Source organism: Denticeps clupeoides, chromosome 6 (genome assembly GCF_900700375.1).
Source record: "Denticeps clupeoides chromosome 6, fDenClu1.1, whole genome shotgun sequence".
Taxonomy (NCBI): domain Eukaryota; kingdom Metazoa; phylum Chordata; class Actinopteri; order Clupeiformes; family Denticipitidae; genus Denticeps; species Denticeps clupeoides.
In genome coordinates, this window is record NC_041712.1 from 22,628,793 (window position 1) to 22,656,576 (window position 27,784).

General features: G+C 45.7%; 3 protein-coding genes across 5 annotated transcripts; all 3 read left to right on the forward strand.

The window, feature by feature from the left end:
- Window positions 1-593: 593 nt before the first annotated feature.
- On the forward strand, window positions 594-7,648 carry LOC114793195 (LIM domain-containing protein A). Of its 2 annotated transcripts, none has more exons than XM_028984951.1 (8): window positions 594-746; window positions 997-1,111; window positions 1,522-4,264; window positions 4,580-4,608; window positions 4,727-4,888; window positions 4,971-5,037; window positions 5,144-5,251; window positions 5,387-7,648. In XM_028984951.1, exons 2-8 carry the CDS (start codon window positions 1,035-1,037, stop codon window positions 6,227-6,229), a joined length of 4,029 nt encoding a protein of 1,342 aa, XP_028840784.1. In that variant the 5' UTR covers window positions 594-746; window positions 997-1,034; the 3' UTR covers window positions 6,230-7,648. The 2 variants fall into 2 exon arrangements, with proteins under 2 accessions (XP_028840784.1, XP_028840783.1); XM_028984950.1 differs by having other exon boundaries at window positions 1,014-1,111.
- A 927-nt stretch (window positions 7,649-8,575) lies between these two features.
- rom1a (retinal outer segment membrane protein 1a) lies at window positions 8,576-11,937 on the forward strand. The gene is made up of 4 exons (XM_028983448.1): window positions 8,576-9,187; window positions 9,982-10,412; window positions 10,504-10,750; window positions 11,074-11,937. The coding sequence occupies exons 1-4, from the start codon at window positions 9,038-9,040 to the stop codon at window positions 11,290-11,292; spliced, it is 1,047 nt and encodes a 348-aa protein (XP_028839281.1). The 5' UTR covers window positions 8,576-9,037; the 3' UTR covers window positions 11,293-11,937.
- A 2,284-nt stretch (window positions 11,938-14,221) lies between these two features.
- rps6ka4 (ribosomal protein S6 kinase, polypeptide 4) lies at window positions 14,222-27,764 on the forward strand. Of its 2 annotated transcripts, XM_028982594.1 has the most exons (18): window positions 14,222-14,935; window positions 15,018-15,089; window positions 15,201-15,268; window positions 15,565-15,715; window positions 15,817-15,932; window positions 16,715-16,822; window positions 17,587-17,667; window positions 17,790-17,893; window positions 17,976-18,126; window positions 20,999-21,160; window positions 21,411-21,536; window positions 21,656-21,789; window positions 22,369-22,462; window positions 22,546-22,716; window positions 23,233-23,424; window positions 24,565-24,724; window positions 25,189-25,352; window positions 26,965-27,764. In XM_028982594.1, the coding sequence occupies exons 1-18, from the start codon at window positions 14,848-14,850 to the stop codon at window positions 27,175-27,177; spliced, it is 2,355 nt and encodes a 784-aa protein (XP_028838427.1). In that variant the 5' UTR covers window positions 14,222-14,847; the 3' UTR covers window positions 27,178-27,764. The 2 variants fall into 2 exon arrangements, with proteins under 2 accessions (XP_028838427.1, XP_028838426.1); XM_028982593.1 differs by lacking the exon at window positions 26,965-27,764 and having other exon boundaries at window positions 25,189-25,908.
- The last annotated feature ends 20 nt before the right edge of the window (window positions 27,765-27,784 follow it).

The following is a 27,784-nucleotide window of genomic DNA, read 5'->3' on the forward strand; positions in this document are numbered from 1 at the left end:
ATGGCACAGCGGCCATCGATTCTGGATGCCTGTGGTCTATTACACAATTTATTTCATTAGGAGCTTGTCTGCTGGAGGCGCTGTGGTGATTACATTGTAGAGATGAATATTGTTTATGTGTGTCGAATTTTTGCCCTGCCTTTCATGTACTGACATTTAGTAAATTCTGAGGTCTGTGGTGTTTGTGCAGTTAATCCAATTGATATAAGGGGATAATTACTAATATATTAAAAAATCATACATATCCTGTAACAGCATGTGCAACACTGATTAAATAATAAACTGCAACCTGACAACATTTAGAACGTGACGTGACATCTGAGAGTAGGACTGATGTGTCTCATGAAGAAGTTGGGAATGTTACATAATTTCTGTGCATGATGCATAACTTAGAATTCCAATATGTTGCATTAGTGTTGTGGGTGAAGGCTTTCTCCAGTGTTTGTTTGATCTGTTACCATGATGCTACTGTATTAGGCCACTGTATTGGAATTATTGACATATGGAAAATCAGACACATCAAGCCCAACAGGAAGTCCAGCACTGATAAAAATGTTGGAAACACACAAGCCTCTGTCATTTCTCTTGATCTGCTGAACAACACAGGACAGCTTTCTCCTGAGGAATATTATTTACCAGTGGATATACTTCTTAAACAGTTAATTCTGCTTAACAAATTTCATTCTGAATTACATTTGTTTGTTTACTTGTATATTTGGGATTTTCAAGAGTGTTCCATAGTGAAGGTAAGCTTAAATTGCATGACTCAAAATATACATTTAGAACATTTATTGTACTACATATTATTAAGTTTTTAAGTTAATAATGATAAAATATTTTTAATGTCTTCAAGATTTCACCACATAAATAGATGTATATATAGTATGGTATGGTATTGTATTGTATATATGTGTTTTATGTGTGTTGCCATTTCTATATTGTGATAGAGCAGCAGTCATCCAGAATAGTTCACTAAAGATATAGAAAATTTCACAGATTTTCCTCCTACTCAGAAGGATCAATAAAAAAGAGAAATGTCCCACCAAGAACCCCATCTCCACTCACATCACCATCATCACCAGCACCACCGTCACCATGATGGTGACCATGGGTGAGAATTTTGTTATAGCTACTTTTTTCCCCACACTGCAAAAACACACTGACTTGTAATGACTGTGTCATTGAACTGTACAAAAGTGTTCTATGTAATTTGCCCCTAAAAAGTACAAAAATACAAGTGGTAGGACATGAAGATTCATCCAGTGAAAATACTTTGGATCCGAAGAATTTATTCTATTATTTGCACCTATCATGTTGAGATATAGCAACTGTTTTAAAAAATCAACATAAGTGTCAATTTTTAAGGGTATTGGATTTGATATTTTCATTCTGAAACTCCTTGTAAAACATAATAGCTGTAGACATGATTTGAATATTCCCTTCAGTCTCCTGTATACGTGAGAAGGTCAGTATCTGAGGTCGGTAACTGAGAGAATATTTCCTCTTTTTTTAATTTTGCAGTCATGTCTCATCAGAAGGCAGTAGTGCTCACCACCATCATCATGGCCATCACAGCCATGGGCGTCATCATAAAAAATCACATCATGTCCCTTCTAACCATTCTCATCAACACGGTCAACATCCCCATGCAAAAGATTACTCCCATGCCAAAGCTTCAGTAACATCCTCCAACTCATCTACCTCCTCTTCGGAATCTTCCACTGGTTCATCCAGCTCCTCCGGATCCTCTTCTTCCACCTCTACATCCTCTTCCAACTCAAATTCATCCTCATCCTTCTCCTCCTTGACTTCTTCCTCATCCAATTCTTCGCCTTCCTCCTCTTCTTCCTCTGATTCCTCTTCTTCTTGGTCCTCAGAAAGCAGCATTGATGATGCAAAAAGGAAAAGCAAAGGAAAACTTTCTCGACCTCAACATTCACAATCTTGCACTGATATCTCAAGAAGTAGGATGGCCTTTGAGGAAGAAAATGCTGAAGAGGACACTCTGCCCTTACTTGGTGACGATTCTAGTTTACACAAATCTGTGACTGAACATGGGCACAAAAAGGCAAGGCCAGCAAAGAAAAGTCCAAAAAAAAAACAGGGACAAGGTGGAAACATTCGGAAGACCAAATCTATGGAGGTGCTGTCTAGCCAAGTGATCAAATCTGGGGAATTAAATGAACAAGAGCAAGGGAAGAGCAAAGATCAAGCCAGAAAAAACTTAGTGAAAGAGAAAATGAAGTTCTCAGCTTTCCTCAATGAGATTACCAGGCAGGTACTGAGTCCCTCTAGGCTAAGTTCACTTGGAGTTACTAATCCACATAGGCCCTCTAGTCCTAGCCAGACTGCCGTAAAAGAATCTAAACAAGGAAGCGGGGCGGGAAGTCAACCACGTAGTCTACCCAATAGCCGTCCAGGCAGTCGCCGTGCAAGCCCTGACTCTTCAACCTCTAGTGTCGTTTCACATACTAGGAGGCGTTCACTTTCAAGTAGACGATCTAGCAGTCATTCCCATGCAAGCAAGTGCTCTCATTCTCGAAAACATCATTTAAGCCATCACCACCACAAAAGCCATCACCATCAGAATATTAGAAACCCCTCTCAGCACCAACATCAGAACCCCAGTTGCCAAACTAATGCCAGTACAACCTCTACGAAGAGTCAGTTGTCAGTTGCAAGGCACATGGGACACAAGCACCATCATAAGCGATACAACACCCATATGAAAGAAGGAAGAAGTACAAGTCCAGATATGACTCTAGATCTCACAAAAACCCACAGACACCATCATCGACATTCCCTTTCTCCATCATCTCACCATCATGGACACCCCAAACCAAGTCAACACTATTCCCAGTCCTCCTGTCATCTCTCTCCCCAACAGCATTGCCATGATCCTGAAACTCACCCATCATCATTCTCCCATCCAGGTTCTCCACATCATTCTTCACATTCCCATACAGAATCTCACCACCATTCTTTTCCCAATCTTGAATCTCACCACAAGGAATCTAATATGGAGACCAACCATTCTCAAGCACACCATCATTTGTCTCATCCAGAATTACACCATCAAGAGTTACATCATCACCATCCTGACTCATCCCCTTCTCATCACAATGCACCCATTCATCCTGACTCTCATCATCATGCAGAATCTGAGTATAATACTCAACACCACCACCATAAAAAACACCACCCAGACTCAGAACTCCATCACCATGACCCTCACCACCACACAGACTCTGAACATCACCATAAGGAGCACCACCACCATCACTCAAGGTCCGAACATCGGCAACATAAACAACATAGCCATCACAATCCAGGATCTGAACACCATCACCACCACCATAAAGAACACGACCATCACCATCAAGGACCTGAATATCATCATCACCACCATCACCATAAAGAGGATGACCATCACCATCTGGGATCTAAACATCTCCACCACCACCATAAACAACATGACTGCCACAGCCCATGCTCTGAACATCACCACCACCACCATAGACCACATGAGTCTAAAGAACATGACCATGGTCACACAGAGTCTGAGCATCACCACCACTACAATGAGCATGAACATACCCAACCAGGGTCTGACAAAAACCACCACCATAAAGATTATGACCATCACTTCCTAGGATCTGAACATCAGCACCATAAAGACCATGGTCATCACCACCACCATAAAGACCATGACCACCACAGTCCTGTCTATGAACATCACCACCACCACCACCACCATAGACCACATGATTGTCAACACCCTAAAGAAAATGACCAAGGTCACACAGAGTCTGAGCATCACCACCTTTACAATGAGCATGAACATACCCACACAGGGTTCAAACATCACAATGAACATGACCAGCACCACCCAGGGTCTGATCACCAGCCTCAAGAAGGTAATCATCACAAGCACAATCCACAATCAGAGTGCCATCATCATCAACACCAGTGGGAAGGACATGACCAACACCACCAACGACATCAGCAAGAATCTGTGCACCACCAGCAGAACAAACAACCCAACGCTGAGCAATACCCAGACTCTGATCACCAACCTCAAAGGCCCCAACAGACAGATTCTAAACACCATCACCATAATCACCATCCTGATTCTGAACACCACCATCAACACGTCCATCCAGAACCTGAACACCATCACCCCCAGAAAGTATCTGATCTTCACCTTTCAGGATCTGCATTAGATTCTTCTGAAAAAGACCAACCATCTCCCTCTCCTCCCAAAGTAAGACAACCGATTATAAAAATGTATGTGCATTTGGTTTGTTCATGTTGTGTAGGTATTTGATTCAGATTTTTTCTCTTTTAATTTATTTCATAAATGTTTCTTCCAGTTAGTGTGAATTTTATTCATCATCCCTCTCTCATACATTATCTATCACAGAGTGTGGAAAGAGCACATGTATGGGTTGGTGCCTGTAGCAAAATAATTAACAGTTTATCGATCATGGACCTCAATTAACTGACAGCTGAGCTGCAAATGACTGTTTTTGAAATGCTGTGTATTACAAATCGATTTCTGTTCTGTCCTTTCATCAAGGAGAACTGTTCAGAGCTGGAAAGGATCGTGTAAGTTAAAGCATATTTACATATTGCCATGAATGTATGTGAAATGAAAACTCTGGTTTTCTTGCTGATGAATGAAGTGATTTGTCTAATGCACAATTACAAAATTTCCTCTTCTCAGGACGCTACAGGAGCAGAATGAAGATCTCCACCACAGTTTGCTTCAGACAGCCGTACGTATGGAATGCATGGGCGTAGAATTTAAGACCAACCACAAGGCTCTGGAGAGCGAGTTACAAAGGACCCGAGTTGAACTTAGTGGACTGATGGACAGGTTCAAAAGGTGCGGGCCTCATTGCTATAACCTTAACATGAGTCTTACAGAGACATTGTTAACTTTCTTTTTAATGTCGCACACCCACCAGCCTGCAAGACAATTACTCGTCCACCCAGAGGACTAATCACCTTCTGGAGCATAAACTACACTGTGTGGTAGGATTTAATGTTCTGATGTAAACATTTGCATGGACATTTCACATGATATTCCCACTGATTTCATTGTATATATGGATGTGTTTCCGTCTCTGTTGGTTGCCAGGCTCAGAACATGAATGGCGAGCGCGAACGCCTGAACCAACGCATCTCAGAGCTGACAGGGCAGCTCTCTGCTGCCAAGACAACAATCCAGAGCCTGGAGACCATAAATGTGAGCCTGTGACATGGTGCTGATGAATAAAAATCCAGTAGAAGACAGATGAGTAACCAGACCCGAGAGGCTGTGTAGAAATGTGTTGCTGGTTCAGTAAATGTCTGTGTGTTTTGACCTCTGTCATCTCCCCAGGTGACATCAATGTTGCAAGAAGACCTACAAAAACATGTGCTTCCAGTTGCTCCCCCGCCGGCCCAGTTTATGGACCATGACCATTATGATAAACCTGGGGACGACCAGTTATTAGTACCTGTTCCGGAGGAAGAGGAGTCTGACTGGTCAGAGATGGGGGAGGAGGGTCAGCAATTTGTTCCAAGGGGAATGGAAGTGAGCCGTCGAGTTGACCTTCACCACTGGAGGCATGGCAGGTGGGGTGAAGCCGACACGGAAAGTGAATCTGGCGGGGAAGAGGTCGTTCAGCGATATCCTCCACATGCGGTGAAGATATCTAATCCCCGTTACACCTCTCGTCACGAGACCTTACCTGTACCTAATGACGTCAGCCTCACCAACTACAAAAAGAAGGTGTCTGATGGTCCAGCAGGAGAGGGGTACAAAACCACACCAGGACGAAGACTGGGCTCACCAAACCGCACCCTCTCTGCCAGTCTGGAGGAGATCAGCCTTAAGGGGTTGAAACAGAGGGATCAACAAGGCCAGCTGAAGTGCACAGAGGCAATGATTGATCTCCACCATCCCATGGGAGATGTCATGGAAGATTCAGATGAGGATGAAGTCATCCACATGTGGAGAGACACCAGCTGTCAGGAGACTATCTGTGTAGGTGGCAGCGATTGCGGAAGCAGCCAAAGCCACGAAAACAGCCTGGTGAGACTCTGTGAGGCCCAGAGGATGCTCCACCACATCATCCATCAGTCCGAGTCAGAGGAGAAGAGAAACCAGGCGAGGGTGGAGAACCGAGGCTGGCCTGAGGTTGGCAAGGAGGCTCTGGCAGCACAGAGGACCCAGCTGTGAAGATGCACAATGCTCCATAAATAAAAGAAATCACTGGCCATTTTATTTGGAGAACTGTGGTGGCGAAACCCATTCTCTCAGCCCTCATCAGCAATCAGTTGTCCACCACAGGACCATATTTTACTTCACCCAGGTGAAAAGTATGTGTCTCAAGTCCATGGGGTGCTAGTAGCCTAGTGGGGTAACACACTTGCCTGTGAACCAGAAGACCCAGGTTCAAATCCCACTTACTACCACTATGTGCCTGAGCAAGACACTTAACCCTAAGTTGATCCAGGGGAGACTGTCCCTGTAACTCCTGATTGTAAGTCGCTCTGGATAAGGGCGTCTGATAAATGCTGTAAATGTAAATGAAGCCAAAAATGACCACTTATGCACCTACTAAAAGTGTTGAAAATTAGATATGTCTAGAAAAAGCATGCATGTATATTTATGTAAATGTTGTAAATTGACAGGATTGCGTTGGGTTCATAGACACTAGGCAAGTACTCTTCACCCAGTAAGTACAACAGTTTCACCCTCAGAAGCTATTAAGATGCTGAGAATATAAAGCGTTGACGGCATGAAAGGGCTGCTGCAAATGAAGCTGCGTGCTGCAGAGTCGGGCTGCCTTCGTTTTCAGAGATAAGTCCGCTGGTCTTTCTCTGATCTGAGCCGGGAGTGGCTTTGATGTTCTCCAGTGGCAACATCAAACAAGAGCGCTCCACTTTGATTGCATGTGTTCCAGGCGTGAATGTCCCCCGGAAGCCATGTCCATGGCATTGGAGAAGAGGTCTTAAAAGCACAGTTGGATTTCATGGGTTTAGCTGCAGTGAAATGAATCCATCAAGAAGTCTTGGTTGTGAAATAATAATGAAATCATCTTCCACGAATGTATATTTTATAAAGGCATATGTCATGCTGAGCTTGTGTGTTTAAACCTAGCACTTTTCACCTGTAGCTTTAGTAATTTTGTGATTCTAGGACATGAAATCTGCGATGTTTGATTGGCCCAGTGTGACTGACTTTTTTTTTCAGCAGAAACTCTTTTAACAATTGGATGCTGTTCTGTATATTTTGATGAAAATATTCTAAAAGTCATATTTTCTCTTGTTAGTGATTGTATACCAACATACTTCTACAGATTTCATTGTCAAAACCCAGGTTTTTTTGCAGATAGAACTGTAAGGAGTTTGTGTAGATTTGTCACTGCTTACGCCACACAATTATCAATAGATGCCAGAATCAAATAGAATGAAAGGCTTACATAAAAACTATACAACTGAACCTTTGCTTGTGTGTGCATAAGGAAGTATGTGTTAACCGCTGGTAACGTTAGCTATTCATTCATTGTTAGACTTTGCTGTAGCATTTGAGAATACCAGTCAAAATGTGTGATGCTCTGATCACTCAATAAAATTATAAGCAAATGCTCCAAAATTCATTTTTTTTTTTTTGTCATTTCAGCCATATGTAAGCATTTTGTAGTAAGAAACAAGTTTTCTGGAGGGCATTCAGGGCACCGCCCAGAATAGACTCCAGCCTAATTTATGATATGGAAAACGAATGAGCAGACAGTACAAAACACTCACTAGTAATATTAAATAGATGACTCAGTATATTAAAGGATACATTGTGTAAGCATATGAATATGTATTCATAAGTATATGTATTCATGTGCAATAATTAATGGTACCCTAAAACTGGGCAGCGGGAGAAGGGGAAAGACGGCCATTGAACGGACTGCAGACTCCACTGAGTCTGGTGACGCTGGCGTGCATGTGAAAACACCAGGTGATTATTCTGGTCTCTGTAACACCTATCGTGTGCGTGGATGTCAACATCCCCATTAGGGCATAATTACATGTCTGTTAAAGCTAGCAACCTGTAAACTCACACCCAGGAGCCTGTTAATCAGGGATCATCCCCACTTTCCCTCCAGTCTGACCCCCTCTCTCTTCCATATGTCAATTGCACATATGCACAGACAGAAAACAAGCATTTTCTTTCTTTGTGAAACATTCATAACATTCAGGGTGAAAATGGCTGCGTATATATGAAATCTATGCCTTCTTGTAACTCAATATGACATCCAGGTTTTTACTTTGATCTTGTGCATGAACTAATATGCAAATATTAAAATAAGCATATATATATATATATATATATATATATTTTTTTTTTTTTTTAACTGTTTTGTATATTTGTTTGTGTTACACTCGCACCCACCCCACCCCCATCCCAGCTATTGCAGTTCAGAGGGGCATAGGCTAGGTGTGCTGAGCATACAGTGGCCTGGATTCCAATTGGAAAGGTCAGTTTAATAGGATAGGTAAAGGATTATCAGTAAGATGCCCCAGACCTCCAGCTTTGGCCAAATCCAGTGTGTCTCACCCAAGCATGGGCACGGTGGTGCAAGGGTAGCACACTCAAGACTGAGGGGCTTTAGGGGCTGTGGAAGAAGCATTGCTCGCGGGGAGACCAACAGGCTGAAATTGGCGACTCCATCACGGAAGGATTATAAGGAAACAAACAAGGCAGAGGTGTCTGGAAGAAACATAAAGTCCACAAGAGGATTGCCAGATTATATTCTGTTTGATTAACCTCGGCCTTTGGAGTATAATTTTTGCGTGTTCTTTTTTTCCCCTCATCCACCCAAGAATCCGTCTAAATCTGTCTTCCGATTTCTACATTTCGGCAACACTTTTATTCATGATCATTGGGAATTTGTAGGGGTTCTTTTTCCCTGTGTTCCGTTGCAATAATTTGCCATCCTTCCTGTGCTGGACCGTTGATAATTCTCTGGGTCTGCAAACACTCGCGTTCACCATGGTGGTGATGAAGATGAAGTTCCCCTTCGCCAAGCGGGTGAAACTGGCCCAGGGCCTGTGGCTGCTGTCCTGGCTGGCCACTGTGGCTGGAGCTGTGACCTTCTTCATGGGCTGTTTCCTCAAGATCGAGCTACGCAAGCGGGCCGAGGTATTGCATGCCTGTCCCTCTACAGCGCTTAATTCAGAACGCAAACATATTTCAGAATAATGTAATATACATTCATAACTAGTGTTTTCCGAGCCTTTCATACAGAGGTAGAAAAAAAAAGATTCATATTTTACAGCAAAGCAATATACATTACATATACATTCTTTGGGCTTTTTAATTATTGCTTATCCTCTGAAATGTCAAGTCATGTTTCATAGAGAACATTTATCAACAATTGCAATATAATACATGTTTTATATTAAATGTGTTAATGAGCAGGTATGTGAACAACTTTGGATTAACCTATGTGAATATAAATATTGCCTAAGATGATTATCAGATTACTGGAGAGCTGGCCTAGTATGAGCTGTCCTATGTTAGACAGGTGCATCATAATCAGGTCGGTGACGAAGCCCAGACAGCGGTACTGAGGAATTCTGGGAAAAGGAGCAGTCCAACAAACCAAATGTCCTTCATTGTTATTGGTCCTTTAGACATCTTTTTTGCTAATTCTGTTAAATGTCCAGGTTATGATTACACAATTGAACAAGCAAAGAATTTAACAAACCCACCAATGGTATACCACATGACCTGAAAAGTCTCAGAATGACGACTATGTTTAAATATTATCATTCAATTTGCATTTGCATCACTGAGCAAGTATAGCTTCCATAGCTGGCACTATGTAGGTATGACGTCAGACATGACATGACATCACAGCACAACATACATTTTATTTTTTAATTCTTTCTCATTTTCACGAACTGGTAAAATGAACGGGCTGTCATCCTCAGGTCATGGACAACACCGAAATCCATGCTGTGCCCCACACCCTCATGATCGTGGGCCTGGCCTCTCTGGGCATCAACTACTTTGCCGGGAGGATCTGTCAGGATGCTCTGGATGCAAGTCGGTTCCCGCAGTGGAAGAACTTTGTGAAGCCCTTCTTCTGCGGCTCCTCGTTCTTCACCTTCCTCATGCTGCTGGCGGTGATCATGAGCTACGCCATGAAGGGCAACCTGGAGGACTCGCTGAAGATCGGTCTGAAGAACGGCATCCGCTTCTACAAGGACACCGACACCCCGGGCCGCTGCTTCCAGAAGCAGACCATCGATCGGCTACAGATGGAGTTCAAGTGCTGTGGCAACACCAACTACAGGGATTGGTTTGAGGTGCAGTGGATCAGCAACCGCTACCTGGATTTCAGCTCCAAGGAGGTCAAGAAGTGAGTGGTGCCCCTGATAGGTTCGTGATTAATTATGATTTGTTACTAACCACAGCGAAATGGCCTGATGTTTTATTCTCGCCCCATCCAGCCGGATCCGGAGCAACGTGGACGGACGCTACCTGGTCGACAGCGTTCCCTTCAGCTGCTGCAATCCCAGCTCCCCTCGGCCGTGCATCCAGCACAGGCTCACCAACAACTCGGCTCACTACAACTACGAGCACGAGACAGAGGAGCTCAACATCTTCATCCGCGGCTGCCGAGAGGCCCTGGTCAACTACTACATGGGCCTGATGAACACCATTGGCGCAGTGGTGCTCTCGGTGCTGGTGATCCAGGTGAAGGCAGACAGGCCCACGAGTGGCCACGCTGGAGAAAATAAAAAGTTGGGAAAACGTTCAATGCAGCCGGCTGTGAAGCATGTTTGCGTTTTCCCCACTTTTTACTTTTTGCCGTGCATTTCCACACACAGCAGAAGGTACACAACATATATGTCAGTTTTCACAGAGGATACCAGGAGGTTCTATGACTGGTGGACAAAAATTAGAACAGCACTGATTGCATGCCAGAAACATGCCAGTGCTGTGGCATGCCAGTTTTTGAATGGTTTGAAGTTTGCGAGCACTTTTGACCTTGACATTTTCTGTCCCTCCCTGAGCAGGTCTCTGTGCTGGTGAGTCTCAGATACCTGCAGACCTCGATGGACGCCGTGGTGGGGCAGGAGAACGCTGAGATCGAGACGGAGGGGTACCTCCTGGAGAAAAGCCTAAAGGAGACCTTCAGCGAGTACGTGGATCCGGTGCTCAAGATCCTGCTGCTGAACCAAGTGTCTGCTGGGACACCTGAAGCTGGAGCAGCAACCACCACAACTCCCAGTTAGAGCACATGGGGAGGAGCCAGTGATGTGAAATCACTGGAAGTGGTGACTGGAAGTATAACATGTGTAGATGACAGTGTGTGTCATCACATGACCCATCTTCCAAAAAGATGAAAAGTCCCATCCATCTTGAAGAGCAGAACTTTCATCCAAACCGATCCATTCATTTTTGATGTGATTGTAGATATTTGTTACATGGATTTAGAGTGAATATGAGTTTAATCCTTTCCACTCAAGTTGGGGTTTCCTGTTAAATTGCCTACAATTGCATGCCAATCTGCCGTACAGATTTCGATAGGAAAGTCGTTGCCCAAAATTACAATTTGGAAGAGAAGTGGCTCAAATGACAATTATTCTTTCTACATCAAACATTTTTATGGTTTTAAGGACTGTTAGTACGGCTGTAACCTGTAAAGGAGGGAAAAAGTATACCCGGACACAGTAAATGTTGTCTGATCTCATGTTTGAAAAAAAAAAAAAAAAAGAGAAACCTTGTGCATGTTAAGTAAGCAAATAACAAGACTGGTAATTTTACAAGCTGGCTGTAGTGACACCGCTCAGTGCTCTGCTGCATAATTAATACTGTACAACACTGTACTACAATCTTACAAGAGTCGGAACCTAATAAAAAGTAATGTTTTTAACTGCTTTGTTGAGTGGAACCCTTTTGTGTGTGGACAGCGTGACGTCAGACATGCTCCTCCAGCGTCCTCCTCTCAGTTCCACAGCTCTGCTCCGGCTCTAGATCTGCATCACGCGGAGGATGCCTTCCTTATTCCAGTCACACACACATCCTACTGCGCAAAACCCGTCCGACACGAATACGCGCACGCCTGAATGTCAATGGCTGAAATAGGATTATGAAGATTGATGATTGATGTCAGTAATACAGAGAAAGCCCTGTGCTCCTGTCCTGACACCTTCCCAAAGTCCTAATCCCTCTGGTTAATACCTAAACTGCTGGCCCAGCAGTCATGTTCACTCACCGGGAGCCAGGCTGGACGTGCTGGCTTTAGGCCCGGCTCCATTTTAAAGCCCTTAACATTCCACGGATACCAAAATTAGGAGTAGAGTGATAAAGGAAGCCATTAATTCTGGTAAATCAAAGATATTAACTGCTGCTTAAAATGCCATTAGTTGTTATAACATTGCCCCACATATTTTTAACCAATTTTGGGGGGTTAAAATATATAGAAAAACTTTCAAATGTTTAAGGTTGCTTCACTGATTATTAGAAATAAACTTTTTTAATGACCTTAGCACAGCTGAAAACTGTTGCACTGACTAAAGAAGCAATAAATTTACACTAGTTCAGCATCTGGTGCATCAGCAGATGTGGGTTCAACTATTTTCAGGCCTGAGTAACTACACATGCCTTATTATATGGAAAGTGGTATACTGATTGAAGGAATCAAGGGGGTTCCAGATATGATTAAGAACAGCATCTAGTTAGAATTTTGCATTCCTGTATCTCCCATATGCCCATGGGTTTAGAAGCTTTGAAGCCTTCTCACATCTAAAGACAAGATGTAGAATCATAGTCATAAACTATGGTTCAGACAAAAAAAAAAAAGGGTCACTAGTCAGCAATACTCTTGTTTCTCAGTAGTTACTCGTGTTTCTCAGCCAAGTCCTTTCTGTTTTTCGGATTCCCCTTCATTTAGTCTGAGCTCGTCTACAATGCACGAGCCAAGACTAAAACATCGATACTAGACAAGGACTGACGTGAACCACCTAACATTAAACAACTCAGATGATGGTAGCATGACTAGCCATAACTAGCCATAACTACACATCTTCTGTAAAAAAATAGGGCAGTGGTGGCCTAGTGGTTAAAGAAGCAGACCCGTAATCAGAAGGTTGCCGGTTCGAATCCTGATCCGACAAGGTGCCACTGAGCAAAGCACTGTCCCCACACACTGTCATGGCTGCCCACTGCTTACTAAGGGTGATGGTCAAAAGCAGAGGGTACATTTCGTTGGGTCACCGTGTGCTGTGCTGCAGTATTTCACAATGACAATCACTTTCATGGACTTTCAAAACTATTTACAGCATTTATCAGACGCCCTTATCCAGAGCAACTTACAATCAGTAGTTGCAGGGACAGCCCCCCCCCCCTGGATTAAGTGTCTTGCTCAGGGACACAATGGTAGTAAGTGGGGTTTGAACCTGGGTTCAAACTGGTTCATAGGCGAGTCTGTTAGTCCCTAGGATACTACCACCCAACTCAATTTCATTCTGACTGCAGGAAATTTGGCTGCGACTTTTGAAAAATCGCATCCCTCTAAGGCCAGGAGTCATTCTTGTAGGCTTATGTTGACCATTTGTCCTTTTTTGAGGGAGAAGGACCATTATTCAAAGTGAGGTCTTACAAGAAAGTTTACAGCCCTTTATTCAAATCCTGTTCACCTTCACTGGTGAGAGTGAGGCAAGAAGAGTCAGCACAACACACGCAATCACATGCATTTCTCGTTATATGCAAGATTACACGTTATGCACGCAATATTTACACCATGTGCACATGTCAGAATAAAGCACTTCCACATAATTTACGGGGCAGTGGTGGCCTAGCGTTTAAGGAAGCGGCCCCATAATCAGAAGGTTGCCGGTTCGAATCCCGATCCGCCAAGGTGCCACAGAGCAAAGCACCGTCCCCACACACTGCTGCTCACCCAGGGTGATGGGTTAAATGCAGAGGACACATTCCACTGTGTGCACCGTGTGCTGTGCTGCGGTGCATCACAATGATAACGCATCAAGGCACGCTGTAAGTCGCTGTGGATAAGTGAATTCTGTAAAATGTAAATGTAGTCGTGCATCGGTCGACAGTCCAGGAACGGACGGTGGCGCAGTGACGGGACTCGGGGTCGCGGATTTTAAACGCCCCTTTCTGCGCGAGTCGGAAGGAGCCTTCGCGCCGCAGCCCGTCGGCTTCCGTAGCTCAACTACAGCCCGTCTCCGCTGCGCCTCTTTCAAAACTCGTTCCCTGCGTCGAAATCGTCGCGTTTGTTTCCGCAAGGACCGCGACCGTCCCCGCGGCCCGCGTCCGTCCGCCCGCCCGCCGGGGCGGCGAGAGGAGCGGCCGCCGTCCGCCGACGCGTCGCCGTGTGTTGACCTGGCGGTCCGCGCTGGTAGCTAGCGCGCTAGCCGAGCCCGGATTCGCCTCCTCGGTCGACGGGAGAGGCCGTCAGGCGGAGCCGCGGTCCGCGGTGCGGCTGCGCCAGGCTAGCGGGGGCTTAGCCGCGGTCGCGGCCGCCGGCGGAGTTGAGGGAAACGCGGAAATAAAAGGCGCGTACGGACGCGAACAAATATGGGTCTAGATTATGAAGATTAGATAATAATAATAATAAAACGATAGAGCAGGATGTCAGAGGGGTTTTCGGGGGCGGCGACGATCGTGCGTGAAACAGAAAACGCCAGAAGCGCGTCCGTCGTGATTTCGCCCGCCTGTCGCCGCTCGGCCCTGCCGGGGTGACGCGCCGTCGCCGACCGAGAGGAGCCGCGTTTATTTCTGCGCGTCCCGGGACGGGACACCCCTTATTCCCCCCTCTCCCCGCCATGTCCGGGGACAGCGGCAGCAGTGGCGAGGACTCGGATGCGGACACCCGGAGGAGGGTGTGCACCGTCAAGCATGAGATCACCAACGGTGGGTACGGCGGGGTCCCCGGATCTCCCGCGGTTCTGGTTTCTGTCTTTCGTCCCATGATTTCGGTTCTCTTGCTTTCCAGCCAACCTGACTGGGTACACCGAGAAAGTGGGCATGGAGAACTTCGAACTCCTCAAAGTGCTGGGCACCGGAGGTGAGCGGGACGACCCTGTGCGGGGTCAGAGTGACGGGGACCGGCTGCGCTGATATCTTCTGTTTTCGCGTCCCCAATCGGAGCGCTGAACTTTTCTCTCGTTGTTATCAGCGTATGGGAAGGTGTTCCTTGTTAGGAAGACGAGCGGCCATGACGAAGGCAAGCTGTACGCCATGAAGGTCAGTGGCACATAAACCAAGTATCTAATCACCTCAGGGTCTTATTTAAGTTGCGATTGTGGTGACCCGCAGTTGGCAGTGTCCCCAAACTGGTCCCACCGACTTAAAATGTCCTTTTGAAAGGGTGTTAGTAGCCTAGTGGGTAACACACTCGCCTGTGAACCAGAAGACCCAGGTTCAAACCCCACTTAATACCATCGTGTCCCTGAGCAAGACGCTTAACCACGAGTGTCCCTGTAACTGTCCCTGTAAAGGGCGTCTGGTAAATGCCGTAAGTGTAAAGGTTTCGCGTGCAGGTGCTGAAGAAGGCCGCCATCGTTCAGAAGGCGAAGACTGCGGAACACACCCGCACCGAGCGGCAGGTTCTGGAGCACATCCGCCAGTCCCCCTTTTTAGTCACGCTGCACTACGCCTTCCAGACGCAGACTAAGCTGCACCTCATTTTGGGTGAGCGGCTCTCCACCGCGGTGTCGAATAAGCCCGCGCCGATGCTCCCGCGCGTTCCTTTCGCGATTGGGACGATGTTTGTCTTCTTCGTACCCGCGCAGACTACGTAAGCGGCGGGGAGATGTTCACCCACCTTTACCAGCGGGACCACTTCTCGGAGGACGAGGTGCGGACCTACATCGGAGAGATCATTCTGGCCCTGGAGCACCTTCACAAGGTGAGAGGCTCCCTGTCCCCGGCGTCCCCTAAACGCCGCGGGGTTACCCGTCAATTACTGTGCACGTAGATGCAGAGAGGGACAAACAAAAAAAAGCTCCGTGACCTCTGTGCACGTTTGGCCACGGCGCGCGGACCTGAAGCAGCTATCTCCGTTCCGTGCGAATGTTGCCTAGCAACAAGTAATGGTAATTATCCGACTCGCGCACAACGTAGACACAGCGGCGAGCAGCGCAGATGAAGCGTTTTCCCGCTGGGATGCTCCGGCGTGGGGCTCAGAATTCCAACGAAAGTGAAGTGATTGTCACGTGCGATGCACAGCACACGGTGCGCACAGTGAAATTTGTCCTCTGCATCTAACCCATCACCCTGAGTGAGCAGTGGGCAGCCATGACCGGCGCCCGGGGAGCAGTGTGTGGGGACGGTGCTTTGCTCAGTGGCACCTCAGTGGCAACTTGGCAGATCGGGACTCGAACCGGCAACCTTCTGATTACGGGGCCGCTTCCTTAACCGCTGGGCCACCACTGCCCCACCACTGTCATCGTGGAGATTACTGACCCCGGCATTTTGCTTGTGAGACAGAAAGTGTCGAAAGTAACGACGGTAGCTGCATGGGCGACCTCTGCCGCGACCTTCAGGCCATTAATGGACGCCGTTAAAATTGCCCAACGCCGTAGTAATTAACAGCTGTTGCGTCTTGTCCCGCCGTTCGCAGCCGAGCGCCTTTATAGGAGTTTTATGTACTTGTTCTATGCCTTGTATAACGTTCTTTATTTGACGCAGCTTGGCATCGTCTACCGCGACATCAAGCTGGAGAACATCTTATTGGACAGCGAGGGACACGTGGTGCTCACTGACTTTGGGCTGAGCAAGGAGTTCTTGGATGAGGAGGTATTGCTAATAGGCTGCTAATTAAATCCCGAATCCCATATTTAAAAAAAATAATAAAACCCAGAGCATTCAAGGTTAATTGCGTTGAACGCTGAGTATGTACGCGTTTTGTGGATGCACTTCTAATTTTTAAACGATCTGATTCATGAATTACAGTTTTAGTCGTCTTGTTCACGGCTGAATTCACACTTAGCTTCAGAGTGTTGTTTTGTGTGTTATACACAGTACAGGCCAAAAGTCTGGACACACCTTCTATTCAACGTGTTTTCTTTATTTTCATGACCATTTACGTTGGTAGATTCTCACTGAAGGCATCAAAACTATGAATGAACACATGTGGAGTTATGTACTTAACAAAAAAAGGTGAAATAGCTGAAAACATGTTTTATATTCTAGTTTCTTTGCTCTGATTACTGCTTTACACACTCTTGGCATTCTCTCGATGAGCTTCAAGAGGTCGTCACCTGAAATGCTTCTCCAACAGTCTTGAAGGAGTTCCCAGAGGTGTTTAGCACTTGTTGGTCCAGCTCATCCCAAACCATCTAGATTGGGTTTAGGTCCGGTGACTGTGGAGGTCAGGTCTCCACTTTTTGTTAAGTACATAACTCCACATGTGTTCATTCATAGTTTTGATGCCTTCAGTGAGAATCTACCAACGTAAACGGTCATGAAGATAAAGAAAACACATTGAATTAGAAGGCGTGTCCAAACTTTTGGCCTGTAATGTATTTACTTGTAATTAATCGTGCATAATCCGCCAACAGAAGGAGAGGACCTATTCGTTCTGTGGCACGATTGAGTACATGGCGCCGGAGATTATCCGGGGCAAGTCTGGCCATGGCAAGGTGAGGGCCGGGATCACGGCTTCGGCCGGCTGTGGTCGCGCGTCACGATCTGTCACACGTCTACTGTGACGGCAGAAGCTCTTGGACGGAGAACTGACATGTTTCTTCTCTCCTCTTGTCAGTCGGTGGACTGGTGGAGTTTGGGGATCTTGATGTTCGAGCTGTTGACCGGGGCGTCCCCGTTCACCCTCGAGGGGGAGCGGAACTCCCAGAGCGAGGTGTCCAAGTGAGTCCGTCAACGGCCAATTAACAGAGTGACCAAAGGCGTACAGCGTTCCTCGGGTGACGGTGCTCTCTCTTGTCGACAGGCGGATCCTGCGCTGCGAGCCCCCGTTCCCGTCTCTCATCAGCCCCATTGCACAGGACCTGCTGAAGAAACTGCTGGTGAAAGACCCCCACAAGAGGCTGGGCTCTGGTCCCCGGGGTGCTGAGGACATCAAGGCACACCCGTTCTTTAAGGTTGCCCGCTCGTCCCTGCCTCCACCCATTTACATTTACAGCATTTACCAGACGCCCTTATCCAGAGCGACTTACAATCAGTAGTTACAGGGACAGTCCCCCCTGGAGACACTCAGGGTAAGTGTCTTGCTCAGGGACACAATGGTAGTAAGTGGGATTTGAACCTGGGTCTTCTGGTTCATAGGCGAGTGTGTTACCCACTAGGCTGCTATCACCCCATTTCCTCCTCACATTGTGTATCAGAGCCTGACTGAGGGCAATTTCATGCCTATAGGCCGTAACTTCCCACTTTGAGCACGGTATTCACACTCAGGTGCCCATCAAAACAACCACACCGGGACCAGTGAATTATGGGTAAATTTCAACGCCATCTGCCTCTGGTCTTTCCTCTTGTTGTTCCCGCTGCGATACGTCTGACCAATCAGCAGAGAGAAAGTGCTTGTGTGGTTTGAAGCGACGCATTTTGGTTCGCTTGGATTTTTTCCCTGTGTGAAAGGAGAGCAAACAAAGAGGAAAACGATCCAATGTTACAAACCCGCCAACTAATTCGTGAATGCGCCGTTAGAGTAGGTCAAATTGAGAACATTGCGGCTGGAGGTCCTGTAGGAATTGGTCTGCAATGACGATGTCTTTTTTTTTTTTTTTTTTTCTTCTTACTTTCTTGTAGTTCAGCACCTTTCACAGACGTCTCTTAAATGCTCTTAATTAATTTTAATGACGCACACGATGTTCCTGATTACACTCTGCAGCAAGAGGTGCTGTAAGTGCATTATACCTCGGCAGAGGGAACGGCTCCTTTGGGACGCAGCAGGCCGAAGGCAAATCGATGGCATAAAAAAAGTTTATTAAAAAAAAAAAAAAAAAAAAAAACATTAAAGCAAGCGATCCGGACAGCTTGGTGAAGGAAAAGCGTATTTATAAATGAAACGTTTTACATAACTGAAATGCGATTTCACTAGTAAAATTGTACTCCAAATGTGTAAGCTCTATTTTGTCAGCATTTTTCCTGCACAAAATGCAATTATAGTTTGATTTAGAGGATATTTAAGATACAAGTATTTAATAAACTGTTAGAATTTTTGGGTTTTTTTATGTTAGTTCACAAATGGAAACCTTCAACCCTTCAGCTCCAATCAAGTATTTGCAACTTTTATTTACAATCCAACATTATTGTCAGTAATGTAATATTTATTTCTATAAATAAGTAGTTTGCAAGGGCTTACTGCTCAAAACAATGAACAATAAATAGATTAAAGAATTAGATGAACTTGGAATGCTTTACCTTTATTAACCCCAAAATTACTTTAGGAAGCCATTTACATTTACAGCATTTACCAGACGCCCTTATCCAGAGCGACTTACAATCAGTAGTTACAGGGACAGTCCCCCCCTGGAGACACTCAGGATTAAGTGTCTTGCTCAGGGACACAATGGTAGTAATTGGGATTTGAACCTGGGTCTTCTAGTTCATAGGTGAGTGTGTTACCCACTAGGCTACTACCACCAAGCCACATTGGTATAGGGTGGTAGTAGCCTAGTGGCGTAGACATTTGCCTATGGGTGGGTGAAAGAGGTGTGAACCTTCAATTATGTTCATGAATTAATCACTATGCATCCCATGTTAAGTTAAGGTGTCGTATACCTGTGTGGACTCTTTTTATTTTATTTTTTTTAATTTGCTTCAAGCTGAAAAACTGTCTGTGTGCAGTCCACGCTCACCTTACGTGACAAACGGAGGAAAAACACCAGCAACCGTGACTTTTGCTGCCATCCTTGGCTCCATTTTTAGCCATTTTGCTCTTTGCTAGTTTACCCAAACTTTTTCTGCAGAATCCCCCCTTTTCTAGATATCATCAGATCCATCAGATTATTAAAATTTATCAGCCTTTGAATTTCAAACACTACTTTCAATACCAAAAGAAAATTAAGTTTCTGAATATTTTGCTGTAAATAATTTCAGCGTATAATTTCCAATGGCAATAATTTCATACAAATAAATTGAAGCTCCAAAGTTTTAAATAATATAACTCAGCTTGCCCAAATTCAAATTGTGCAGCTGAGGCTCATGATGTTCTATTGTACTGATAACAGTTATCGGTTTTCATAAGTTATCATAACCTCCTTGAGAAGTTGAAATAAAAGTCCGCCTACACTGAAATCTGATTTGCTTATTTTGTAAACTTAAGTAAACTAGTCAGGATTCAAGATTGGCAAAAAGAGCAGAAATGTGCAACTTCAGATGCTACTTGTCTATGGGATCGGAATCATGCAGTGAACAACACATACAGACGTCCTTATTCCCTTGTGTGAGTGTGTGATGCAAACATTAATGTCTCACATGCATGTTCCATGTCTGCTTGCTCTTTTCATGCAATTTGCGGGCATCAGGCAGTCTCTACGAATATGTGGAAAATTCGCGCAACTTCCAGAAGACTTGAGATATCTGTCAGCCGCGTGTCTCCATTTAAAAGTAACATAAAGACACACACAAAATATGCAAATTTCATATATTTTATCAATCGTGAAAAATGCCCAAGACTGATCACCAAGATCAAGCAGAATTTTTTCACGATCATCGGTCACGAAGGGATAATCGATCTAGATGGCCACTAATTCCCAGGTTCAAACCCCACTTATTACCAGTAAGTAAGACACTGAACCGCTCCAGGGGGACTGTCCCTTTAACAACTGATAGTAAGTTGCTCTGGATAAGGGCATTTAAATGCCTTCTTCCATAATTCAGTCACTTCTAAAACCGATCAGTTGTAGAAGATTTCATGATTCCCTCAGTCACTATATCTTGGAATTTAGGTTCCTTTGGACGAAATAGCATGCGCATGCTGACCGGAAGACCACTGCTCTCGTTACGCAGGGACTTAACTGGACAGACCTCGCCCAGAAAAAGCTGCCCAGCCCGTTCCGGCCAGAGCTGCGGAGCGAGTTGGATGTCGGGAATTTTTCGGAGGAGTTCACAGGGATGGATCCTGTCTACTCTCCAGCCAGCACACCTCCCAGCACGGACCGACTTTTCCAGGTGCTCCGTCCTGCTTCTGCCTGTCCCCATACTAGGAAAGATGAGCAAAAACCAAGTCCCTCTGAATCACATTCCCTCTATTCATGAATGCACACACCCACACACACCGACCACACTGATGAATGTGTGCTTAGTCACACTCCTGTAAACCTGTAAATTGCACATTTTTGCTTCATAAAATGTCCCATGAGCTGTAAGTAATTCCGATTTCACTCCCCACTGGCTGACTGTTTTTCCTGCTCTCCTCCAGGGCTATTCCTTTATTGCTCCGTCCATTTTGTTCAACAAAAATGCAGTCATGGGCGACGTCCTCGACAACCAGGTGAACGTGGATCGGCCCGGATCGGCCACAGTTCAGCGCAGTGCCATGCTGAAGGTACAGGGCCAGACGAAACCTTCAGGAATCATGAATACATCATTTACCTAACAAATAATTTGCCTTCCTTGTTGTCGCATGATTTCTGTCTGTTCCCCCCTCCGACATGCACCTCTCAGGACTCCCAGTTCTTCCTGCAGTATGAGCTCTGCCTGCAGGGGGCGCCGTTAGGGGAAGGCAGCTTCTCCGTGTGCAGGAAGTGCCGGCACCGGCAGAGCAGTCAGGAGTTCGCTGTTAAAATAGTCAGCCGGAGGTCAGTAATTGGAAGTGAACCTTCACGCGCAAGTTGTAAACACGTCCCATTCTGATCCATCCTGATGTGACTATTATTATTTGTTAATTGTGTTAATATATCAAAGTAAACATGCAAAAAAAAAAAAAAAAAAAACGTTACTTTGTTTCTTGTACATTCATGTCAAAAATTTGCTTTGAGTATTCTACACTGACACACCAGTAACACTGCGATCACTGACTGTATTTCACAGTACTGCTAACAATCTGCATACTACTGTATACTCGACCAAATTGTTTCATACACTTCAAATTATATTGCATACAGAATTATGCAGTCTAAAATACTAAAATAATACTAGTGCAAATTTGATTTTTTTTTTTCCCCCCATAAACCTCTCTCTCAAAAAAAAAAAGAAAAGAATATATATATATATATATATACATTTTTTTTACACACATTATATCCAAAATTGCATTTGACCTGTAAATACTACTGTTCTTCTGCATTCTGAAAGTGAAGTGAATTTCTTAGGACGTAAGAAATCATAGTGAAGAATGTACGGTTTCTGAATGTACGTTTCTGGTCAATGTTTGGTAGGATGGAATCGATGACGCAGAGGGAGATCGCCGCTCTGAGGCAATGCGATCCTCACCCCAACATCGTGAAGCTGCACGAGGTCTTCACCGATCAGGTGATTAGCGGGTCAGACTCAGATTCGGTGCTCCCCGGCCACACCCTCCCTGTCTCTGACTCCTCCCTGTCTCCGCCTCTCAGTACCACACGTACCTGGTGATGGAGTTGCTGCGTGGGGGTGAGCTGCTGGAGCGCATTAAGAAGAAGAAGCTGTTTGCCGAATGGGAGGCCAGCAAGCTGATGAGGAGCCTGGTGTCGGCTGTCGGCTTCATGCACGAGGCCGGCGTGGTGCACAGGGACCTCAAACCAGAGGTGCATCATGGGAGCATGCTAAATGGGATGGGTTCAGCTCAGTTTAGCTAATTACGTGGCAAATTACCACCATATGTGACTTGCAGGTAAATTTAAAAAGTCAATTAAAGATAAAAGCCAGCGCGATTTATTGCTTTTCAGAGTTTGTGAAGGACCCGGTCTCATCTTAGTGGCTTCCGCAGCCTCACCGACTTCCTTTTGTCGAACCATTAGGATCTCGTCATCTGTGTAATTGTTGCTCATTCTCTGCTCGATTCTGCTTCGTTAAATCGGACACGGAGATCTGATGAGCGCTAACGAAGCCGTTTCCAGTGTTTCGGAAGCATTGTGAAGGTGACTGGGGCTTAGTTCAGTCTCGAAAGTCACTTGTTGTATGTGTGAAAAATGCGGAGCACGTTGCCGGGAGGGGTGCAAAAGGCCGGATTTCAATGTTGTTTTGTCGAGGGTGCTCCGAATCAGAGACGGATCGACTGCGTTGAGTCCGCGTTGTACTAATTCTCCGCCTCGTTTCCGCAGAACGTTCTGTTTGCGGACGAGGGCGAGGACTCTGCGCTGAAGGTGATCGACTTCGGCTTCGCCCGCTTGTTCCCGGCCGGCAGCGCCCCCCTGCAGACGCCCTGCTTCACCCTGCAGTACGCCGCGCCCGAGCTCTTCCACTCCACCGGCTACGACCAGGCCTGCGACCTCTGGAGCCTCGGCGTTATCCTGGTACTGACCCAGTCTGTGTGTACAGGAGATTTCGGGTGGGGCTGAAATAAAGTTCCACCAGCAGCTCCACCAATAATTTTGATTTTCTTTAGGTATAGGCATAAAAAAATACAAATAAAAAATGCATAATACTGCAAAATGCATAGATATAATACTCTTTTCCCCCTCCACTCTTAAAGATGATGAATGTGACTAAATTCACGAAGACTTTAAAATACAACCAAGTCATGTATGTTCATGTGTCTGCTTCAAAGGAGATAGTTGGGTCTCACTGGGCTTCATAAGGACTTAATTTTTCATGCCGATATTAATTTTTATGACATATAAGTCCAAAAATTATTTATAAACTTCTGTATACTCTATGGATAATCTATGAAGTAATAAGAATTATTTATATCCCCATTTATATTCTGGTAATGACTCTGTTACTATTCAAAGCGTTTCTTTTAATCACCAAACACGAATAATTTTTCAATGAAAATGAAGGAGGAAGCAGCGGAGCGACATCAGTCCACCTGCGTGTGAAGGTGAAGGCTCAGGTTTCCCGTCTGTATCATCTGTACGGGAGGATGGCCGCAAGGTCTAGCTGGAAATGGTTTTGCGTTCCAAGACAATTAAATATCTGAAGCCGCTGCTTTGCTTTTTTTCTTCTGCGGAGCAGCTGTGCATTGTGAGGCCTGAACGAAACGTGTTAACGGGTAATTGCATGACGAGGCCGTTTTAATTGATCACCGCAGGCTAATCAGTGTTTGTGTCTTAACGTCAGAAGAGGACCGAGAGATACGGTGTCTGTGCAGTGTGTGTGTGTGTGTGTGTGTGTGTGTGTGTGTGTGTGTGTGTGTGTGTGTGTTTTGAATTTAAAGTTCGGGCTGTGCTCCAGGCTGATTACAGTAGGTGTGTGTGTGTGTGTGTGCGCGCATGCAGAATAAAAGTGTGCTGAAGGCTGTTTGTTGTAGTGGTGGATGGACGTGGGATTAATTTGGTGTGATGAGATTAAATAATTCGAGAAAAGCTCTAGTTTTGCTTCAATTCCAGCATCACTGTTATTACAGGCCTCACACAAACAGCCATTACTGACACCTGTATAACTCTCTCTCTCCCTCTCCCTCTCCCTCTCTCTCTCTCCCCCCCGTATCTCAGTACACCATGTTGTCGGGCCAGGTTCCGTTCCAGACGGAGAAGAAGGGGCTGACGTCATCACACGCTGCTGACATCATGCAGAAGATCAAAGAGGGGGACTTCTCATTGGACAGCGAGGCTTGGAGGGGCGTGTCCGATGAGGCCAAAGACCTGGTGAGAGGTACAGAGACCTCTTCATTCATGATAATCATGGAACAGAGCTGATGTTGGCGCCTAATAAGCGTCTTATATTTGCATATTCACCAAGCCACCAGTCCAAAATACATTTTGTCATTATAAACACATCAGGGATGTTACCGCAGCCATCTTGCAAATCGTCTGATATGGGAGGATGCAGAAACCACTAATAAAATTAGTCAGTGTGTTGTGAGGTTATAAATTTAACGGAAAAAGGGGACATGTCGAGAAAGTATAGTTCTGACACCTGCACTATGCACTGTGAAACCTCCTGTATAAGGAAGTAGCTAGTTTTAATTCTGCTTTTCACATGAAAATTTCAATACTTATCGGTCCCACCAACGTTTCTTGTGAAATTGAGAGTAATTCCCATCCAACAGCAGCCAGTGTTTCCAGCTCGGTGTTCAGTCACTCTGCGCTCTCACTTTTCCCTCCCGCGCTCTACAGGTTTGTTGACTGTGGATCCGGAGCGCAGACTGAAGCTGAGTGACCTGAAGGAGAACAGCTGGCTGCAGGGCGGGGGACACATGTCCTCCACCCCGCTCTGCACCCCGGATGTGCTGGAGTCCAGCGGCCCCACCGTGCGCACCTACGTCAACGCCACCTACAAGGTGAACAGAATGCCCCTCCCTCGCCGGTCATCTTTGGGCGCCAGTAGTTTTACTTCCAGGACGTGCCGGGGTCAAGGGTCGACTATAGTCGCTATGGGTGTGATGGTACTATCCCGCTGTATGGTCCCACGCTACAATCTCCACAGCATACCAGAGACAATGGGTGAAAGCATCCCATCAATTTCTCTACATTACTTCACATTATGTTCACGTCAGTGAGATGAGAGTTATGGCCTCGTTCACACGGACGTTCTGGTGATCGTGGCATCAGGTGAGTGCTGACTGAACGCTGACCGCTTTTCTGCTCATCGGAGCAAATCAAAGCGTCCTCGCGGGCGTTCAGCACCAGCTTTCAGTCAGCTGCGCATTCGGATGACGTTTGCCGAAATCCAGACGAGCGTTAAACAGCATCAAGTGAACGGCAGTGAAACGGATCACAGCTAAAATCCACATATGGACATGATGCCACTGGCACTACTAGAATTATTATAGAATTATTACAACCAGAATTATCATATCACCAAGCGGCGTCATGGGGCAGTGGGGGCCTAGCTGTTAAGGAAGCGGCCGCGTAATCAGTAGGTTGCCAAGGTGCCACTGAGCAAAGTACCTGCTCCCCGGGCGCCTGTCATGGCTGCCTACTGCTCACCAAGGGTGATGGGTTAAATGCAGAGGACTAATTTCACTGTGTGCACTGTGTGCTGTGCTGCTGTGTATCATAAGTGACAATCACTTCACTTTTGATTATAATTGTTTATGCTCTCCACTGCATGAAATTGATCTCATAATCGATGCATTGCGATGCAGGTGTCAACTATTTTGCATCTCGATGCATCGATTATTAAATTAAATGAAATTAAGCCGTTCTCATGATTAAAAAAAGTGAAATAAATACAAACCAGCCAAACAGCCATGAGCCATATTTTGGACAGTGGAAGGATTTTAATGGACAATTAATGCGGAACAAGTGAAAATGTGCAGAATAATGACAATTAAAGTGCCTTTTCAGTAAATAGATCAACCTAAATATTTAACAGTTATATCAACAACAACCGTCCCCACACCCTGCTCCCTCAGGGGATGGGTCAAATGCAGAGAGCACATTTCACTGTGTGCACTGGCTGCTGTGTTGTGGTAATCACCTTCTCCTCAACACATCAGACTTATTTCTCCTTCTCTGTTGGTTATATGAGAGAAACCGCAGCTGAGAAGGCGGCTCACTTTTCTTTCCTTCATCTGTTAATGTGGCGTTGGGGCTCCCAGTTTGGCCGTGAACGAGTGCCGTATGTCCGCGCCGTACGCTTTGGTCATGCAGATTTTGAGGCTTCTGACCCGCAACATGTCAAGTCTGTTCACATGTGAACAGTTGGGCTCTCCTCTCTTCTCCACACTCCTCCCTCCTTCTCTCGGTTCGATTCCCCATCCGCCAAGGTGCCACTGAGGTGCCACTGAGCAAAGCACCGTCCCCACACACTGCTCCCCGGGCGCCTGTCATGGCTGCCCACTGCTCACTCAGGGTGATTGGTTAAATGCAGAGGACAAATTTCACTGTGTGCTGTGCTGCTGTGTATCACATGTGACAATCACTTCACTTTATTATCTCCATCCACAGGCCTTCAACCGGGGGAAGAGAGAGGGCTTCTTCCTGAAGAGCGTGGACAACGCGCCGCTGGCCAAGCGCCGCAAGCTGAAGATGACCAGCACGGGCGTGGAGACGCGCCGCAGCTCCTCTTCCTCGTCGTCCTCGTCCTCCTCCTCGGCAGCCCCTGCCGCGCCACAGCCGCAGCAGCTGCGCCAGACGGTGAGCCCCAACCCGGAGCCGTGAGCCGCCGGCTCCCGCGACGCTGGTGTCCGGCAGGACCACGGTGCCACGCCCCGGGAGCCCCGAACAATAACGCCACCTCAGCGGTAAGGGCTTTGGCACTCGACGTTTCACAGACGTCTGACGCCTTCTTCTGGCCACTTGCTTTCGGACAGAAACGGTGATTATTGTTGTATATTTGAAACAAAGCGAAAATGTACTGGATTGTGTTTTGCTTACTTTGTATTATTATTACTATTGTTATTGTTGTTATTACTGTGTTTAAAAAAAAAAAAAAAAAATCTCTACTTTGCTGATGTGTGCATGTATAGCAGTTTGTTGTAAAAAATTTAGCACAAATTTGATTGAATGTATTTTTTTAATGATTCTCAGTCTTGTTGAAAACAGGGGAAGTAAAGAGGGAAACAAGGAAAATAAGCCATGAACGAGTTAAAGCCATGCAGGGGGAGATATTTCCGGAAGAATTGGAAAGAACTGTGTGTGTGTGTGTGTGTGTGTGTGAACTCATCATCAGCTACAATTTAAAATGAAATGGGTTTTTTAATGCACTTCTAGCCCCCCCGTAAAGAACAAAGCTTGATGTTGGATGCCAGCACTTTTTTTTTTTTTT